We start from the raw sequence: 19,196 nt of genomic DNA, 5'->3' as shown, positions 1-19,196 counted from the left end.
GTGAAATCAGCCGTTAGGATTCCAGTTTGAATTTCTGCTGGAAGGTTTTTCAGTTTGCTAGCACAGTTATCTAAAATTCATGGTTATTTTCCAGACGAAAAACTAGAAACGAGGAAAGAAGAAGATAACAGAGACAAAGTAGAGATTAGTAGAACGAGCCATGGATGCCAAAGATGAACGCCTGGATCCTTTTCGAGATTTTACTCTGAAGAGTTTGAAGTTGAATCCGGACAAATGGCAGCAGTTTATCGGGGAGAAGAATAACAGAATTATACTCAGCAACTTCTTTGACAAATGTGATTACTGCAGCCTGTTTCTCTCTCTGGATGCAGCAGCTCAGCTGGTCGGCAGCCTCGATTTCCCTCGAAATATCCAAAACAAAGCCATTCATTTCTCCAAAAGGAAAGGTGAAGTTATCACAAAGGACAATATGAAAGGTGTTGTGACCGGAGAAGTGGCTAACGCCGCGCTGGACGCTGCTGTGTCTGTGACAGAGCAGGTACGGTTAAGGTTAGCTAGCCTCCAGGTGGCGCTGTCATTTATTTACTTTATCTTTTATCAAAGTTTTCCCCAACATATTGGAGAGCAAGCATCAAACAAAAATCACTATTTGAAAGCCAAATAAAAAGCATCAGAACCAAAGTTCCTCTCAGCTGATGACGGTTTGGTGACTCAGAATAATAATTAATCACATTGACCAAATAATAATATCTAGTCAGTCATTAGACAGCAGGTTTGGCAGTTTTGGTGCTGTTAGATGCATGGACTTAGGATTTTGTTTATTGTAGTTTTACTTTTACAAACATTTCTCACATTTTTTCTGGCTCAGTATCATCAGACTGAAGCCCACAGGTAAGACTGATACTGTAATGTGCTTTGGACAAAAGTTAATGTTAATGTAATGTGAGGAGGAAGCTAATGTTATGAAGCCTAGCGCTCTGCTGCTAACGTTAACTGAAAAAATACAATCTACCATGTTAAGTTATCTGCTTAGCTAGTTAGCTAGCTGCTGACCTTCCAACAACATGAATGAATGAAAAAATAAGTCATTCTCATTTATATTTTAGTTTTTATTTCTATTTTGACCAGAGTTCCAAGTTTGCCAGTTAGCTGAGTTGCATTTCTTTGGCTTCAGTTCTCTAGGTTAAAGGTCAGTTGTTCTTTAGGTGAAAGGTCAGTTCTCTAGGTTAAAGGTCAGTTGTTCTTTAGGTTAAAGGTCAGTTCTCTAGGTTAAAGGTCAGTTGTTCTTTAGGTTAAAGGTCAGTTCTCTAGGTTAAGGGGCAGTTGTTTTCTAGGTTAAAGGTCAGTTTTCTAGGTTAAAGGTCAGTTGTTTTCTAGGTTAAAGGTCAGTTCTCTAGGTTAAGGGGCAGTTGTTCTCTAGGTTAAGCGGCAGTTGTTTTCTAGGTTAAAGGTCAGTTTTCTAGGTTAAAGGTCAGTTGTTCTCTAGGTTAAGGGGCAGTTTTCTAGGTTAAAGGTCAGTTGTTTTCTAGGTTAAAGGTCAGTTTTCTAGGTTAAAGGTCAGTTGTTCTCTAGGTTAAAGGTCAGTTGTTGTGTCAGGTTGTGTCCCTGCTGCTCGGCAGCGCCCCCTCCTGGCCGGAGGTCGTATCGCAGGACGTCTGTCTGCAGCTGCAGAGGCTGAAGGACGAGGCGCTGGAGGTCAGAGGTCGAGTTCAGGGACGAACCTTCCTGCCTCTTCCAGGAAGACAAGACGCTCTGCAGGACGCTGACGGGCGGTGCGTCCCGTCTCTACTGTCTTCTACTGTATCTCACATTTATTTTTTCATTCAGTCTCTCTGTGTCAAAAGTCAAAGTCCAGGTGTTTTATTTATCAAATGCACAGTATCACACAAGGTCATTCTGAACAATGAAATTCTTAGGACAAGGCAAGCAACAACTACGTAGTAGCCATAAGAAAAAAAAATAAAAATAAAAATATCAAATATTAAATGTTAAAAAGAGTCACAAATAAGGGCAGTGTGTTGTTCTGCACATCCTGCTCACATGCTGTGATGTTTCATGCTGTTCATTCATACAGAATCTCCACTGAAGCTGTAGTGCTGTAGCTGACTGTTCAATACTCAGCTGCTCTGATTTAGACTATTTCTACTTTTCTTTACTGCATCCTTTTACTACTTACTGCTGCAGTGACACGTTTTCACCACAGGGGGCAATACAGTTTAATCTCTCCTCTCCTCTCTCCTCCTCTCCTCTCCTCCTCTCCTCTCCTCTCCTCTCCTCTCCTCTCCTCTCTCCTCTCCTCCTCTCCTCTCCTCTCCTCTCTCCTCTCCTCTCCTCTCCTCTCCTCTCCTCTCCTCCTCTCCTCTGACAGAAAGTGGCTTCATGTGTTTGACTCGGTGATAATTGACTGGACTCAGCAGGTCAGTGAGGTTTTGTCTCTGGACTCGTCTCAGTCTGTTCTGGACGGACTGAAGCCGGTTCCACAGCAGGAGTTTGACTTCTGGACCAACCGGCTGCTGAATCTACAGTGCATCTCCGCTCAGGTGCGCTCAGCGACCTGCTGGGAGTAGAAGCCAGTAGAAGAGAAGCACTATTAGAATTATTATTTCCATTTTTTATCTTCTTTTCAGCTGATGAGCCCCAAAGCGCGCAAAATGGCGTTTGTAGTTGAGAAGGCAGAGAGCGTCTACTGGCCCGTACTGAGGAAACTGTGCCAGGACGTCCAACAAGGTGGACAGGATTTGTGTTTGAAGAAATCTCCAGTGTAACACAAGCTAATTTAAAGTGCTGTTGAACTTTGGGAGTAGCGTGGCGTTGGGCCTGGCCGTGATAAAACCTCAGTGTAACACTGAAGTCCAGTCGGAGGAAACTTATGACGATGGAACAAAGAAAATAATACGTTTACCAATAATTGTAAATTGATAGTATTCCCATGATGTCACATGCATTTCCTACCAATATGGCGCTTTACAATACACACAGCTCATTGGCTGTGTTTGTCATTTGATTGTAATCACCTATTAATTTATTACAATCACCTGTTATTTTCCTACCAAGATGGCCGTGTGGTGATGTACAGAATACAGAGACCGGACAAAGCAGATTCTGCCAATATCAAAAAACGAGTCTCATTTTTTTTCGCCTGTTTAGAATTATTGGTAAATGTATTTTCTTCATTCCATCGGCATAAGTTTCAAACTGAAAGGTTTAATAAACATAAAGAAACAGATTCACTTCAAAACAATTCAGCAACAGAACTAGTTTTTTAAATTTATTTTCAGAATCTGCTTTTTTTTTGTTTTCGTTCCTTTTTGTGCTAGAAGTGTGATTTTCAGACTGTTCCTCCATACAAGAAAGTGAATGAGAGGAGTTGTGGGGTTCCATCATGTCAGGGAGATGCTCGACTCCAGCTGATCCAGAGCTCAGCAGAAGCTTTAGAAAGTGAAAGTTTCCCTGACTTCCTCCCTGCAGCTCTGAGGGAAGCAGCTGACGTCGTTCTGCACCTGAAGCCTCTGCAGAAGATCCTGCAGGACGCTGAACACATGGACTTCACACAGGTCAGACTGAACACAGGTCAGACTGAACACAGGTCAGACTGAACACATGGACTTCACACAGGTCAGACTGAACACAGGTCAGACTGAACACAGGTCAGACCAAGGGCGGATATTTCATTTCACTGTTGGGGGGGACAATAAACAGAAAAATTTCTCAAGAGCAATTCCTGAAGGGGACACCAAAGGTGCCGCCAAAAGTACTGTTGTATTAAATGTATATAGAGGTCCATTATGAAACATTTCCATAAGCACTTCATTCCTTTCTTATGAAGATTTTATCAAATTGCCTTTGATATTACTGGGGTCTTTCTACTTGGCGTTTCGGTGCACTGAAAAATGATCGGATGTCTGTTTTTCTTTTCTCTGCCATTTTAACCGACTGGCTGACAAATAGACACACACACACACACACACAGCATGCAGGTTATTTACAGTAGTAGGTGAGATGCAACACCCATTAACTGAACTAAAGCTAATATATGCCTAATTAGATTTAGTTTTCCCGAAAAAGCAGATCTCTAATGTTTTGCTGTCAATGTGTAAAAGTCCAGAACGCTATGAAGCCTGCCAGAAACTTACTTATATTTTAACATAATGTTTGTTGTAATTATGTCTTTTTTATTAATTAAGTCTTCATTTATTTCCAAAATTATGAACAAAATAACATAGTGGCAGCCATTTTACATGCAGTAAGAAAAAAATAATATACTTAGAACCTAATTACATAGGGTAAGTTAATCTTAAATATTATATTATAGAAATATTACTGTTACCATCTACAAAAGATAAAGTATTTTGGTATGAAAACCCGCATTTTAATTTAACCAAGTATCCTGTATCATAAATACATGTCTGGCATTTGTAACAAACCAAACCGCTTGAAAATCGGTCGAAAATTCAGTGAGTTATGATGATTTTAATTGTGGACAGACCTCCTGCCTCCATACACACACATGCATTAGGAGACGCGGCTCCGTACCAACACGCTGACGCACGAGATTCAACCGCGAGGTAACGGAACAAAATGTAGTCTGATTACAATTGTGAAAGTGTTTTATTCTATTGAGTGGTAGAAGTAAAGAAAAATGTCTGACACATCCTTTGTTTTAAGTTAACCTTTGCAAAGTAACTTCTTACTGGAGGTCTGCCACCACTGACACACTTCCAGAGATCCTCCACACACACTCGTACCGAGGGCTGATGTGTGTGTGTGGGGGTTCGGGGAGTCAGGTAGGCAGTGGACCAAACCACTGTGAGGCGTATGAGGGGGGGACTCAATCTTTCGAAACTTAAAAACGCATTGTTTTGCGTCTATAATTAGCACAAGTGCTTTCAATGCATATTATTATATTATTTAAAATTATATAGTTATGTTTACAATGATATATTGAGGGGGACAACTCTGTGTTAGTCCCAGGAAGGGGGGGTCCGGACCCTCCTGTCCCCCCCGTAATTTCCGCCCCTGGGTCAGACTGAACACATGGACTTCACACAGGTCAGACTGAACACAGGTCAGACTGAACACATGGACTTCACACAGGTCAGACTGAACACAGGTCAGACTGAACACAGGTCAGACTGAACACATGGACTTCACACAGGTCAGACTGAACACAGGTCAGACCTGAACACAGGTCAGACTGAACACAGGTCAGACTGAACACGTGGACTTCACACAGGTCAGACTGAACACAGGTCAGACCTGAACACAGGTCAGACTGAACACAGGTCAGACCTGAACACAGGTGGGACCTGCAGCCCTCTGCTCACTGTGAGAACTGAAGTGTTTCCTGCTTCTTGTTGCAGCTGCGGTCCAACATGGCGGCTGTGATGCACACAGTGTGTCTGGTGTGGAGCAGGTGTCGGTTCTACAGTCGGCCCGCCAGGATCGTCATCCTGCTGCAGCAGATCTGCAACCTGTTCATCAACATGGTACTTTGTGTTTGGAGCTTGAAGTTAGGGGCGGGCAATATCAACAAAATCAAATATCACAATATTTTTGACCCAATACCTTGATATTGATAATTGAGGATATATTGGGGAAGACTGTTGGTGCTTTCAGAAGATATTTACACTTAAGAACATTTAGAGAAAAGAGCATTAGTAGACTAATGTGAATATGAGGTGAAGCAGGTCGAGACCTTCACTGTTCATTTCACTACAGAACGCTACAGCAGTCCAATAAGTTCAGAAAACTTCTTTGAGTTTCTGAGTAGCATGAGTGAGATGTCTCACTATGGGATGCGCTCCCTCGCATACCTACAGAAGCCCTGAGTGGCTGGCAGTCATGATGCATGCGTCAGGACCCTCCTCCTATATATAGGGCTGACGCTGCGTCACTCGTCATTCAAGTAAGCACACCTCTTCTCGCTTCCCCCAAAGCAAGAAGGGCGGTCTGGTGACATATGGTACCTCCCGTATTGCTTATCTCATAGACTGACCACCAGTACACAGGAGTTGGAATGCCCCGTCTGCTCTGCGTCAGAGCCAACACGAACAGCATGAGCAATAGTCGGTGCCGTAACATCCAACCTATAAAACCTTGCAGACATGAGAGGCGAGGACCAGCTAGCTGCAGCACATAGGTCCTGCATAGAGACCACTCTAAACAGGGCCCAAGAGGTAGACAAACCTCTGGTAGAATGTGTGCGTAAACCAGCCGGGGCCTGGAGACCCGAGCTCAAATAGGCCAGTGCAATAGCCCACAATCCAGTGAGAAAGCCTCTGCTTTGCAACAGGCTTACCATTGCAGGGCGCAGCCCAAGACACAAACAACTGGTCTCCTTTCCTGAAACCACCAGTTCTAACCAAATATGCGCGTAAAGCGCGCACAGGACACAAGTGTAGCTGCCGCTGCTCGGAGAGCTGAACGGCGGGGGATGGAAAGCAACGAGCTCCACAGGCGACCATGAGTTGATTACCTTAGGGACAAAAGCAGGGCTAGGCCGTAAGGTAACCCGCAAATTCCCAGAGGCAAAATTCATGCATGCAGGTTGCACCGACAGCGTGTGAATATCACCCACCCGCTTTGCAGATGCCAAAGCCAGCAGCAAAGCATTTTAAATGACAATGGCTTCAAGTCAACCTGCTCAATAGGCTCAAATGGATGGCTCACCAGAGCCTCCAATACAACAGCCAAAACCCACGAGGGGGAAACCGGTCTAGAAACCGGGAGCAGCCTCTGCCCCCTCTCATAAACCGGCACACAAGTGGATGCTGACAGACAGTCTTATCCCCAAAACCCACGTGGCACGCCGCAATGGCAGTCAGGTAGACTTTAATATTGGAGAAGGCTCTCCGCTTATTGATTCAATCCTGAAGGAAGGATAAAATCACGCCCACCACAGGAAAAGGAATTTCCTGTGGTTTAGCACACCATTCCTCAAACACCTTCCATGCCCTAGCGTTCTGAGTGGTATTTATAACACTGAGGGGAAGCCCTGCAGTGCTCAGAGAAAACCACTCACGGGCCAGGGCTGTTCCGGGTGAGGATGGACCGCCTGTGACAGCAGGCGGTCCCTGCGCAATGGGAGGGGCCATGGCTGGCCGCAGAGGAGATGAGTTATCTCCGCCAGCCATGACACCGAAGGCCAGAGAGCAGCGATTAGGAGTAACCGTAGTCGGCTCTCCCTCACCCTGTATAGGGTGGGAGAGATTAAGGCCAAAGGGGGAAACCCGTACAGCGGAATGTGTGGCCAGACGTGCAGAGAGAAAAACAGTGGACACTGTGCATTTTCTTTGGACACAAATAGGTCCACCTCCGCCCTGCCGAACCTCTCCCAGAGCTGTTTCACTACAGGTGGGTGTAGTCTCCATTCCCCGTAAAAGCGATTGCCTCTGGAAAGCAGATCCGCTTCCCGGTTCTGGGCTTTGGGAAAGTGCATCACATTCAGAGAAAGGAGATGCGCATCGCTCCACAATATCAGTCTGCATGCCAGCATGCATAGACACCGGGAACGCAGGCCCCCCTGACGGTTGATATATGCCACTGTAGTGGTGTTGTCCATCCTCACTAATATGTGACATCCCCGGAGGAACGGGAGGAAATGCTGCAGGGTCAAGCGGACCGCCAGCAGCTCCAGGCAGTTGACCGAGCCGACCGTCCCAGACATTGTTTATTGATCTGCCTTTGTGTACCCCTCCCCAGCCTGACAGGCTGCCGTTGGTGGTAAGCACTTTTTTGAACAGGACCATGCCCATTGACACGCCTGTCATCAGAAAAGACCAGAGTTTCCAAGGGTGTAGCGTGTGCACGCACGTCACCGAGATAAAAACCTTGCAACGGCCGTGACACGTTGGGTTCAGCCTGAGAGAGGCCACCCAGCGCTGGAAATATCTCATATGCAGCCTGCCGAGTTTCACTACGAGCAGGGCTGAAGCCATTAAGCCTAACAGTCTCGGGCATAATGTGAAGAAGACCGTCCTGCCCGCGCTGAAACGGGCCAGTGTGGCTCTGAATGCTCCGCCGATAGATGGGCTGTGAAGCGCATCGAGTCCAAACACAGATCCAGAAAGGCAATGGTTTGTCTGAGGGGTCAGTGAGCTCTTTTCCCTTTTTATTGTAAAGCCTAGATCGGCTAGGTGAGCCATCAGAATGTGTGTGTGAGCCATAGCCTCTCGTTCTGAGCGCGCTAGAACCAGTCAGTCGTCCAGATAGGTGGCCAGGCAGATACCCCGCTGTCTGAGTGGAGTTAAAGCCACCTCGGTACATTTCACAAACACTCTTGGGCTGAGGGAGAGCCTGAACGGCAGCACAAGGTATTCGTACGCCATGCCCTGAAAGGCAAATCTCAGATATTTCCTGTGTGGAGGATATATCTAGGATATGAAAGTACACGTCCTTCAGGTCGACTGAAGTGAACCAATCGCCTGGACGTACTAAATGTAGCAGAGAAGCATGTGTGAGCATACGAAACTTGCATTTTCTGAGATGCCTTTTTAGGGCATCTCACGATGCAGCGAAGCAGCTGACTATGTCGGGTGGAGGTGAGCCGCCACCAACGGCTCCATCGGTGGCAGGCGGGCCATGGCTCTCCGTCCCCTCGAAATCCAGGTAGGACGCCCCTGGAATGGGGGACCTGCTGGAAAACGGACGCTCCCGCCATGAAGAGGAAACCTCCTCCAGGAGTGCCGGAAAAGCTGGGAGGAGCTGTCATGCAGCCCTCTTGGCCTGGGGCAATTTCTTCCCCTCGTAGCAGGATCGGGGTACCTCCTCTGCGACAACCGGCCACGGAATTTTCAGCTTTATCTGCGCCACGTTTGCACACATCGTGCATGTCGACACTGAGGGTGGGGGCGGGCGGGGAACCCACACCTGCAATCATCGACACGCTGAGAGGGCGGCTGCTGACATGTTGAGTCAGTGGCACGAAAAGAGGAGTCATCGTCATCCTCGTCGGCTATGAGTAACTCCTCTCCCGCAGACCCTTCCTCTAGCTAGCCTGCGCCGGAGGCTCTTCATAGTGAACTGGGCACAGTGTCCGCAGGAGCCGGGGGAGTCGATCGCTGCTCGGGCATGTTGCAGCCCGAGACAGGCGGAGCGGGCCTGGTGTGAGTCTTTACTCGAGACCTTGTTCCCACATTTGCAGTCGCGCACTGGTCTTCTCTTCCCCCTTGGTGTGGGGCAACTTTGCAGCTGTCGCCATTTAGCATGGAGTACTAAACGGTGGCCAATATCTGGAGTGATAAAAGCCCGAAGCTAAACCAGGTAGAGCAAGACGGCGGGCAGCCGGTCAAGCTAGTGCCAGAGTAGCTAACCGTGGCGAACACCTCCACTGTTTGGGTACAGACTAGACTGAACGCAGTCCCTCACGGCGTCTCACCTATGGAGAAGGCAAGACGAAGCCCGAAGCAACAGCAAAACTAGCGCTCGGCGATGGAGTTATTGTACTCCATCTGTGAACAGTTAAGCTAGTATCTGTAGCAACAAGCGAGAGATGTACTTCTGAAGCGAAAAGAGGTGTTTGAATGATGAGTGACGCAGCGTCAGCCCTATATATAGGAGGAGGGTCCTGACACACGCATCATGACTGCCAGCCACTCAGGGCTGGTGTAGTGGAATACCTGCTTCTGTAGGTATGCATGGGAGCGCATCCCATAGCAAGACATCGAAACGAGTGCTATGAAAGAGAACTGTAGAACTGTAAAAGATAACTGTAACGCAGCGTTTAAGACCTTGAGAAGACAACATTTAAGTACATATATCACAATATTACAATAACCAAAATCCCAGAGGGTCTCTAGTCTGATATATGGATATATCACCGAGCTCTATAGCCTTGCTGTTTAGAGTTCCATTCAGTCTGAGCGGCTCGCTGAGCGGCTCGATGATGAGCGGCTCGATGATGAGCGGCTCGCTGAGCGGCTTGTTCCTGCAGAGCAGGAAGTTCCTGCGTCCAGAGGAAGTGATGACGGGCCTGACATCAGAGAGCTGCCACACGCTGCACCGCATCAGACTGAGCATCCAGACCCTACAGAGCTTCAGACACACCTACAGCTCTGTCTGCAAGGTAAACCTGAACCCTGAACCCTGACACCTGAACCTGAACCTGAACCTGGACCCTGAACCTGAACCCTGAACCCTGAACCCTGAACCTGAACCTGAACCCTGAACCCTGAACCCTGAACCCTGAACCTGAACCCTGAACCCTGAACCTGAACCTGAACCTGGCAGCTCACTGAGCTGAGATTAATATCTGAAGCCCAAATGAAAACATGAATGTGTTGAAGTTGGTTTCTTCTTGACTGCAGGATGGAAACTCCAGGAGCTGGGACTTTCCTTCTCATCTGGTCTTCTGCCACCTGGACGCTTTCCTGAAGCGGCTGCAGTCCATTGAAGTATGCACACACACACACACACACACACACACACACACACACACACACACAGAAGAGTAGAACCCTGTTAAAATGGAACTGCATAGGAACAGGAAGTATGGATTGGTGAAAAGTTCATTTCTCCTCCTCCCTCGTCTCCTCTCCTCTCTATCCCCCCCCCCAGGAGGTGTACAGTGTGTGTGTGTTGCTGTCCCGGCTGCAGCAGGTGGAGCTGCAGGGCGTTGCAGGCGGAGCGCTGAGCGACCTGCTGCAGTCCGTCAACAACGACTTCCTGCAGTGCGTCAACACACTGGCTGCCTGCAGAACTGACGCCACCGACACTGACGACCAGGTCAGCACAGTCACATGACCAGGGTCACATGACCAGGTCAACATGCAGTCACATGACCAGGGTCACGTGACCAGGTCAACACACAGTCACATGATCAGGTCACATGACCAGGTCACAGCACACAGTCACATGATGTATCCAGTACTGCAGTACAAGTACTGTGACTTCACTGATATCCTACTGGAGTAGCAGTAAAAGTACTGCTGTATAAAACTACTGCAGTAAAAGTAAAAAGTGTCTAATTTAAAATGTATTAAGAGTACAAGTTCCTGGTTTCCTTTTTAGAAAGTCTTCCTCCTCCTCCTCTTCCTCTTCCTCCTCCTCTTCTTCCTCCTCCTCCTCCTCCTCTCCCTCCTCCTTCTCTTATTCCTCCTCCTCTCTCCTTGTCTTCCTCCTCCTCTCCCTCCTCCTCCTCCTCCTCCTCTTCCTCTTCCTCCTCAGAGTGTTGATGTGAGCCTGCAGCAGTTTCAGGATGACATCACAGACTTTGAGTGGCGGCTGGGTTGTCTCCTCTGCAGAGTCTGGGACGACTGTCCCGCTGCTGAGGCTGCAGGGAAGGTGAGGCCCCGCCCTCCTGTCAGTCATCTTGATGATGTCATCAGGTCAGCCGATCTGAAGCTGATGTTCACCGTGTTTCTGAACGTTAAGCTTCGCGTCCCAAAACGCCCCAACATCACTGAAGAGACAGTTTCAGACAGAGGATTTAGACCTGAACACACAGAAACTGTTTAGTTATCAGTGTTTTAATGTGAAAGTTCCAGCAGCAGGTGATCAGACACCTGATGAATGAGCCGCTCTGTGTTTCAGCTGTTGGAGATGTTTGGTTTCATGTTGGAGCGTCCGCTCATCCGGCAGCAGCTCCGCCATAAATCTCTCCGTCTGGTGCGGCTGCTGAGCGGCGAGCTGGAGCGAGCCGAGCGGCTGCTGGACGGCCGGCGGGAGGCGGGAGGAGCGGCGGGGAAGAACCTGCCGCCCGCCGCCGGGCGACTCGCCCGGGCGCACCACCTCCGACAGAGAGTCCAGACCGCCATGAGGAGCTACGAGGCCGTCAGACACCTGTAAGACCAGAGGAAGAACAGAATATTACATCTTTGATCTGGAGAGATGACTGACGCAGCTCAGACACACTGACAGGCTTGGGCCATAGTCAACATTTATACAAAATGTACGCTTTTGTGGTATTTTATTTTATTTCTTCTAATACATTACAATACAATTACAATTAATGATAATAATAACAATCATAATGATGATACTGTTCAAGCAAAAAACATTTGGTGTAATTTGCTCACTCCTGCTATTTCTGGGATTATGGAAAAGGGAACTCAAATTTTTCACTACAATTATGATTATTTTTGTTTTTTACTGTCCTACCACTAGTAGATTACAGGTTTATAAGTTTAAAAGTTTTTATCCTAACACGGTGCAATATACGATACTGCGGAATATATACAATCTATTTGACATTATGGAATATCGGCCCTGCCTCACATGTCAGTCGGTCGGCGGCTGGTGTTGATGAAGAGTGAACAGCTGCGGCTCCATGTGATGAAGCTGCTGTCTCCAGGTGTCTGGACTCAGAGGAGGCCGAGCTGCTGCTGCGTCAGTACGACAGGACGTCAGTATTACTGCGTCAGTACTGCGACGCCGTGTACTCGGACTGGAGCGGCCGGGTCGACGCCGACTGCGACTTCGGCCTGGAACAATCTGTGATGCTCCGCAGCCGGGACGACCTGCTGAGGGTCAACTTCACCCCGCAGGTCGCTCTTCTTTACAATAATACATCTTTATTTAGCACTTTATACACTTTAAACATCACATTAACTGCAAAAGCAATGAAAGCAAGGTAAGAAAGGACCAAACAATAATAGATCCACACATAAAAGTGAGTTGTAAGATTTAACAGACGATAGTTAACTCACATCAGACACTTCAAACTGTTCCTGTCAGTCTTCAGTTTGGGTTTCAGGTTTACAGGTTGGCTCACAAATATAAAGGTTTTTAACCAAATCACACATGAAGTATGACAGCAACGCCTCTGAGTCTGGTCAGATACACACACACACACACACACACAGTTATACTTAAAGTCACTTTTGGGGTATTTACATAGACTTACATTCATTTCCTGGAGACTTACCCTAAACATAACCACTACTTGCCTAAACCTTAACCTGACCCTAACCTTAACCACTGACCCAAAAATCAGCTTTTTACCAATTGGAGACACGGCTTTTGTCCCCAATTGCACAAGCTGTCCCCAATCAACTGGTCTTAAGTCTGGTGTGTGTCCCTGAAAGTGACTGAAGTCATACCCACACACACACACACACACACACACACACACACTCCCAGCAAGAAACTAGAGATTTGATTTGAACCTTGCTGAACCTTATTAATCTCCCAGGAGGGAAGTCTTTCCTCCTCTGGCTGCTGCAGGACAACTGAACCTGCCATCTCCCTGTGTGTATGTGTGTGTGTGTGTGTGTGTGTGTGTGTGTGTGTGTGCAGCTGGCGGCTGTGCTGAGGGAGGTGAAGTACCTGCAGGCTCAGAGGAACGTTCCTCCCAGAGCAGCAGAGATCTTCAGCAGGAGACAAACCTTCAGGAAGAACATCTGCAGCCTGGAGCTGCTGGTGTCCTGCTACAACCAGGTCCACACACACACACACACGCACACACACACGCACACACACACACACACACACACACACACACACACACACAGGCAGACAGACAGGTGACCTCAGTCTGTCTCTCAGGTGGTGAGCTCGGTGTCGGTGGAGTTTCCTCTGGTCCAGCAGCAGCTGCAGGAAGTCCAGGAGAAACTGACTGAGGCAGAGAGACTGACCTGGAGCTGTGAGGGTGAGGAGACCGCCTGTTCTGACCGCCTGTTCTGACCGCCTGTTCTGACCGCCTGTTCTGACCGCCTGGTCCTGACCGCCTGTTCTGACCGCCTGTTCTGACCGCCTGGTCCTGACCGCCTGTTCTGACCGCCTGTTCCTGACCGCCTGTTCTGACCGCCTGTTCTGACCGCCTGTTCTGACCGCCTGGTCCTGACTGCCTGGTCCTGACTGCCTGGTCCTGACCGCCTGTTCTGACCGCCTGTTCTGACCGCCTGTTCTGACCGCCTGTTCTGACTGACTGGTCCTGACCGCCTGGTCCTGACTGCCTGGTCCTGACCGCCTGTTCTGACCGCCTGTTCTGACCGCCTGTTCTGACTGACTGGTCCTGACCGCCTGGTCCTGACCGCCTGTTCTGACCGCCTGTTCTGACCGCCTGGTCCTGACCGCCTGTTCTGACCGCCTGTTCTGACCGCCTGTTCTGACCGCCTGGTCCTGACCGCCTGTTCTGACCGCCTGTTCCAACCGCCTGGTCCTGACCGCCTGTTCTGACTGACTGGTCCTGACCGCCTGTTCTGACCGCCTGTTCTGACTGACTGGTCCTGACCGCCTGTTCTGACTGACTGGTCCTGACCGCCTGTTCTGACCGCCTGTTCTGACTGACTGGTCCTGACCGCCTGTTCCGACCGCCTGGTCCTGACCGCCTGTTCTGACTGACTGGTCCTGACCGCCTGTTCTGACCGCCTGTTCTGACTGACTGGTCCTGACCGCCTGTTCCGACCGCCTGGTCCTGACCGCCTGTTCTGACCGCCTGTTCTGACTGACTGGTCCTGACCGCCTGTTCCGACCGCCTGGTCCTGACCGCCTGTTCTGACCGCCTGTTCTGACTGACTGGTCCTGACCGCCTGTTCTGACTGACTGGTTCTCGTGTGTGTGTGTGTGTGTGTGTGTGTGTGTGTGTGAGCAGGCTGGCAGCTGATCCAGCAGATCAGAGAGCAGCTGTGTGAGTTCCACTGCAGACTGAGCCGGGCCAGAGCCAACATGGACGCCATGACCCGCAGCATCCAGGTCTGACCTCTGTAAATGCAGCTATTGTTTAGGCCTGGTGTGTGATACTGGTTGAACTGGTTGAACTGGTTTAGGCCTGGAGTGTGATACTGGTTGAACTGGTTGAACTGGTTTAGGCCTGGAGTGTGTCTCCTCTGCTGGAGCGGACAGGCGGACAGACGGACTCTCTGCTGGACCTGGAGGGCGGAGCTCAGCTGGACAGACGATACACACAGATCAGAGAGTCGGGGGCGGAGCTTCTCAGACTGACACAGGTAACTGAACCTGTCTGTCTGCAGCTGAACCTGTCTGTCTGCAGGAGAACCTGTCTGTCTGCAGCTGAGCCTGTCTGTCTGCAGCTGAACCTGTCTGTCTGCAGGAGAACAGGGAGCTGAACCTGTCTGTCTGCAGCTGAACCTGTCTGTCTGCAGGAGAACAGGGAGCTGAACCTGTCTGTCTGCAGCTGAACCTGTCTGTCTGCAGCTGAACCTGTCTGTCTGCAGGAGAACAGGGAGCTGAACCTGTCTGTCTGCAGCTGAACCTGTCTGTCTGCAGCTGAACCTGTCTGTCTGCAGGAGAACAGGGAGCTGAACCTGTCTGTCTGCAGCTGAACCTGTCTGTCTGCAGGAGAACAGGGAGCTGAACCTGTCTGTCTGCTGGAGAACAGGGAGCTGAACCTGTCTGTCTGCAGCTGAACCTGTCTGTCTGCAGGAGAACAGGGAGCTGCTGGGGGCGGAGCCTGCTGAGTCGTGGGTCAGATATCTGGATCACATCGATGACAAAGTTCTGGACGGATTCTTCCAGCTGCTCAGCATCTCTCTCCACTTCCTGTCCGACAACATGAACCCTGAGGTACAGATGCATTATGGGACAGGGGTTAGTAACACGATACAATAAAGAAAAATAGAATTGAATTTAGAATAGAACTAACGGAGTATTAAATAGAACCACAACACACAACCAACAGTCACAACACTGGAACGTTAAGAGCTGAGAACAAATATGAACATATGAAAATGTGCAAAAATATGGAAATATGTGAATATAATAAAATATCAAGATACATGCAACATAAGAAATGAGTGTGTGTGTGTGTGTGTGTGTGTGTGTGTGTGTGTGTGTGTGTGTGCAGAGCGGCGGGGCTCCTCTGCTGTGTGTGTGTGTGCAGCTGCAGGAGGCAGAGTGTGTGTTGAGCTGCAGGCTGACTGACAGACTGAAGTCTCTGCTGGATCAGATCTACACTGCAGCTGAGCTGATACACCCCCTGTCTGTCTGCAGGGACCCACACCAGGTCTGTCTGTCTGTCTGTCTGTCTGTCTGTCTGTCTGTCTGTCTGTCTGCAGGGACCCACACCAGGTCTGTCTGTCTGTCTGTCTGTCTGTCTGTCTGCAGGGACCCACACCAGGTCTGTCTGCCTGTCTGTCTGTCTGTCTGTCTGTCTGTCTGTCTGTCTGTCTGCAGGGACCCACACCAGGTCTGTCTGCCTGTCTGTCTGTCTGTCTGTCTGTCTGTCTGTCTGTCTGTCTGCAGGGACCCACACCAGGTCTGTCTGCCTGTCTGTCTGTCTGTCTGTCTGTCTGTCTGTCTGTCTGCCTGTCTGTCTGTCTGTCTGTCTGTCTGTCTGTCTGCCTGTCTGTCTGTCTGTCTGTCTGCAGGGACCCACACCAGGTCTGTCTGTCTGTCTGTCTGCAGGGACCCACACCAGGTCTGTCTGTCTGTCTGCCTGTCTGTCTGCCTGCCTGTCTGTCTGTCTGTCTGTCTGTCTGTCTGCAGGGACCCACACCAGGTCTGTCTGCCTGTCTGTCTGTCTGCAGGGACCCACACCAGGTCTGTCTGCCTGTCTGTCTGCCTGTCTGTCTGTCTGCCTGCCTGTCTGTCTGCCTGCCTGTCTGTCTGTCTGCACCTTATTGGACGAACTGCTCAGGATCCGTCTCTGCTTTGGGTTTTGTGTTTGTTTGATTTGTCCAATGTTCCAGATATGGATCTTTTATGGATCTTTTGTTTGTTGTATCATTTGGTTTACTCTGATTGGTGGTTTTGGAGCAGTGCTGGTCTGAGGTTGGTCTGTATCAGTCTCATGACCAGCTGACACTCTACCTGTCTCTCTGTCTCTCTGCCTGTCTGTCTCTCTCTGCCTGTCTGTCTCTCTCTGCCTGTCTCTCTCTCCCTCCCTGTCTGCCTGCCTGTCTCTCTCCCTCTCTGTCTGTCTCTCTCTGCCTGTCTTTCTCTCTCTCTCTGTCTCTCTCTCTCTGCCTGTCTGTCTCTCTCTGCCTGTCTCTCTCTCTCTGCCTGTCTCTCCCTCTCTCTCTCTCTGCCTGTCTGTCTCTCTCTGCCTGTCTCTCTCTCTCTGCCTGTCTCTCTCTCTCTGCCTCTCTCCCTCTCTGTCTCTCTCTGCCTGTCTGTCTCTCTGCCTGTCTCTCTCTCTCTGCCTGTCTGTCTCTCTCTGCCTGTCTCTCTCTCCCTCCCTGTCTGCCTGCCTGTCTCTCTCCCTCTCTGTCTGTCTCTCTCTGCCTGTCTTTCTCCCTCTCTGTCTGTCTCTCTCTGCCTGTCTTTCTCTCTCTCTCTGTCTCTCTCTCTCTGCCTGTCTGTCTCTCTCTGCCTGTCTCTCTCTCTCTGCCTGTCTCTCCCTCTCTCTCTCTCTGCCTGTCTGTCTCTCTCTGCCTGTCTCTCTCTCTCTGCCTGTCTCTCTCTCTCTGCCTCTCTCCCTCTCTGTCTCTCTCTGCCTGTCTGTCTCTCTGCCTGTCTCTCTCTCTCTGCCTGTCTGTCTCTCTCTGCCTGTCTCTCTCTCCCTCCCTGTCTGCCTGCCTGTCTCTCTCCCTCTCTGTCTGTCTCTCTCTGCCTGTCTTTCTCTCTCTCTGTCTCTCTCTCTCTGCCTGTCTGTCTCTCTCTGCCTGTCTCTCTCTCTCTGCCTGTCTGTCTCTCTCTGCCTGTCTCTCTCTCTCTGCCTGTCTGTCTCTCTCTGCCTGTCTCTCTCTCTCTGCCTGTCTCTCTCTCTGCCTGTCTCTCTCTCTCTGCCTGTCTGTCTCTCTCTGCCTGTCTCTCTCTCTCTGCCTGTCTGTCTCTCTCTGCCTGTCTCTCTCTCTCTGCCTGTCTGTCTCTCTCTGCCTGTCTCTCTCTCTCTGCCTGTCTGTCTCTCTCTGCCTGTCTCTCTCTCTCTGTCTCTCTCTCTGCCTGTCTGTCTCTCTCTGCCTGTCTGTCTCTCTCTGCCTGTCTCTCCCTCTCTGTCTCTCTGCCTGTCTGTCTCTCTCTGCCTGTCTTTCTCTCTCTCTGTCTCTCTCTCTCTGCCTGTCTCTCTCTCTCTGCCTGTCTGTGTCTCTCTGCCTGTCTCTCTCTCTCTGCCTGTCTGTCTCTCTCTGCCTGTCTCTCCCTCTCTGTCTCTCTGCCTGTCTGTCTCTCTCTGCCTGTCTCTCTCTCTCTGCCTGTCTGTCTCTCTCTGTCTCTCTGCCTGTCTGTCTCTCTCTGCCTGTCTCTCTCTCTCTGCCTGTCTGTCTCTCTCTGCCTGTCTCTCCCTCTCTGTCTCTCTGCCTGTCTTTCTCTCTCTCTGTCTCTCTCTCTCTGCCTGTCTCTCTCTCTCTGCCTGTCTGTCTCTCTCTGCCTGTCTCTCTCTCTCTGCCTGTCTGTCTCTCTCTGCCTGTCTCTCCCTCTCTGTCTCTCTGCCTGTCTCTCTCTCTCTGCCTGTCTGTCTCTCAGCTGGCCCTGCAGCAGCAGGTGGAGCTGTGTGTGTTGCGGGGGGAGGTGCTGCGGCGGGGGCAGGAGGTGCAGGAGGAGGCGGAGCGGCTGAGGGAGCAGTTAGACAGGTTCTCCTTCCTGTGGCAGGACGACAGGCAGGAAGTGATGCAGCAGTTCCTGACCTACGGCCGGGTGCCGAGTCCGGAGGAGCTGGAGGCCGAGGCCCCGCCCCCCGCCGCACCCCCCACCCTGCAGGACTTCAGCAGGGAGGTACAGGACCCCCACACACACACACACACACACACACACACACAACCTGACACTAAAACCTGACGTTTACCGCTGATGCTCTGGATCTGACCCGGCTCCGTCCCGCAGGTGGAGTCGTACGAGCGTCTGCGCGGCGAGGCGAGCCGGCTGGACGAGCGCCCGGTTCTGAGCGGCTGGCTGCGGCTCGACCTCCGACCTTTCAGACGCTCGCTGCTGTCCGTCATCCAGAGCTGGAGACGCATGTTCACACAACACCTGCTGGAGTCCGTCTGCAGCAGGTAAACTGCTCCTCACACACCTGTCTGTCTGCGCCGGGCTGCTGCTCAGCGTGCGTGTGTGTGTGTGTGTGTGTGTGTGTGTGTGTGTGTGTCTCCAGCCTGCAGCAGCTGAAGGTTCCCCAGGGCCTGGAGGAGAGCCAGGCAGCCTCAGCCTGCAGGTTTCCTCTGAGAGAAACCATCGTGATGCTGGAAGCCTCTGGGGTGGAGCTGCCCGACGACGTCTACGCCCAGCTACAGGTGATGACATCACTGTGACATCACACCTGCAGATTACAGCACCTCCCTTCTGTCAGCTGGTTTTCATTTCTGGTGCTGTGAGTTTCTGGTTGATGTAGTTCATAAAAATCAAGATCTGTTGCTGCCAAGTGTTTAAAGTGTGTTACTGAACTACAACGACCAGAATTCCTT

General features: G+C 50.3%; 1 protein-coding gene across 1 annotated transcript; it reads left to right on the top strand.

Moving 5' to 3' along the window:
* Positions 1–10,815: 10,815 nt before the first annotated feature.
* LOC144542172 (dynein axonemal heavy chain 17-like) lies at positions 10,816–18,792 on the top strand. Its single transcript, XM_078287912.1, has 12 exons — positions 10,816–10,824; positions 11,125–11,241; positions 11,491–11,741; positions 12,251–12,443; positions 13,195–13,335; positions 13,444–13,546; positions 14,492–14,592; positions 14,709–14,846; positions 15,283–15,423; positions 15,704–15,862; positions 18,262–18,510; positions 18,619–18,792. The coding sequence occupies exons 1-12, from the start codon at positions 10,816–10,818 to the stop codon at positions 18,790–18,792; spliced, it is 1,776 nt and encodes a 591-aa protein (XP_078144038.1).
* The last annotated feature ends 404 nt before the right edge of the window (positions 18,793–19,196 follow it).

This window comes from Centroberyx gerrardi, chromosome 13 (genome assembly GCF_048128805.1).
Source record: "Centroberyx gerrardi isolate f3 chromosome 13, fCenGer3.hap1.cur.20231027, whole genome shotgun sequence".
Taxonomy (NCBI): Eukaryota; Metazoa; Chordata; class Actinopteri; order Beryciformes; family Berycidae; genus Centroberyx; species Centroberyx gerrardi.
Note: the sequence above shows the minus strand (reverse complement) of the source record. Positions and strands in the feature narration are given on the sequence as shown.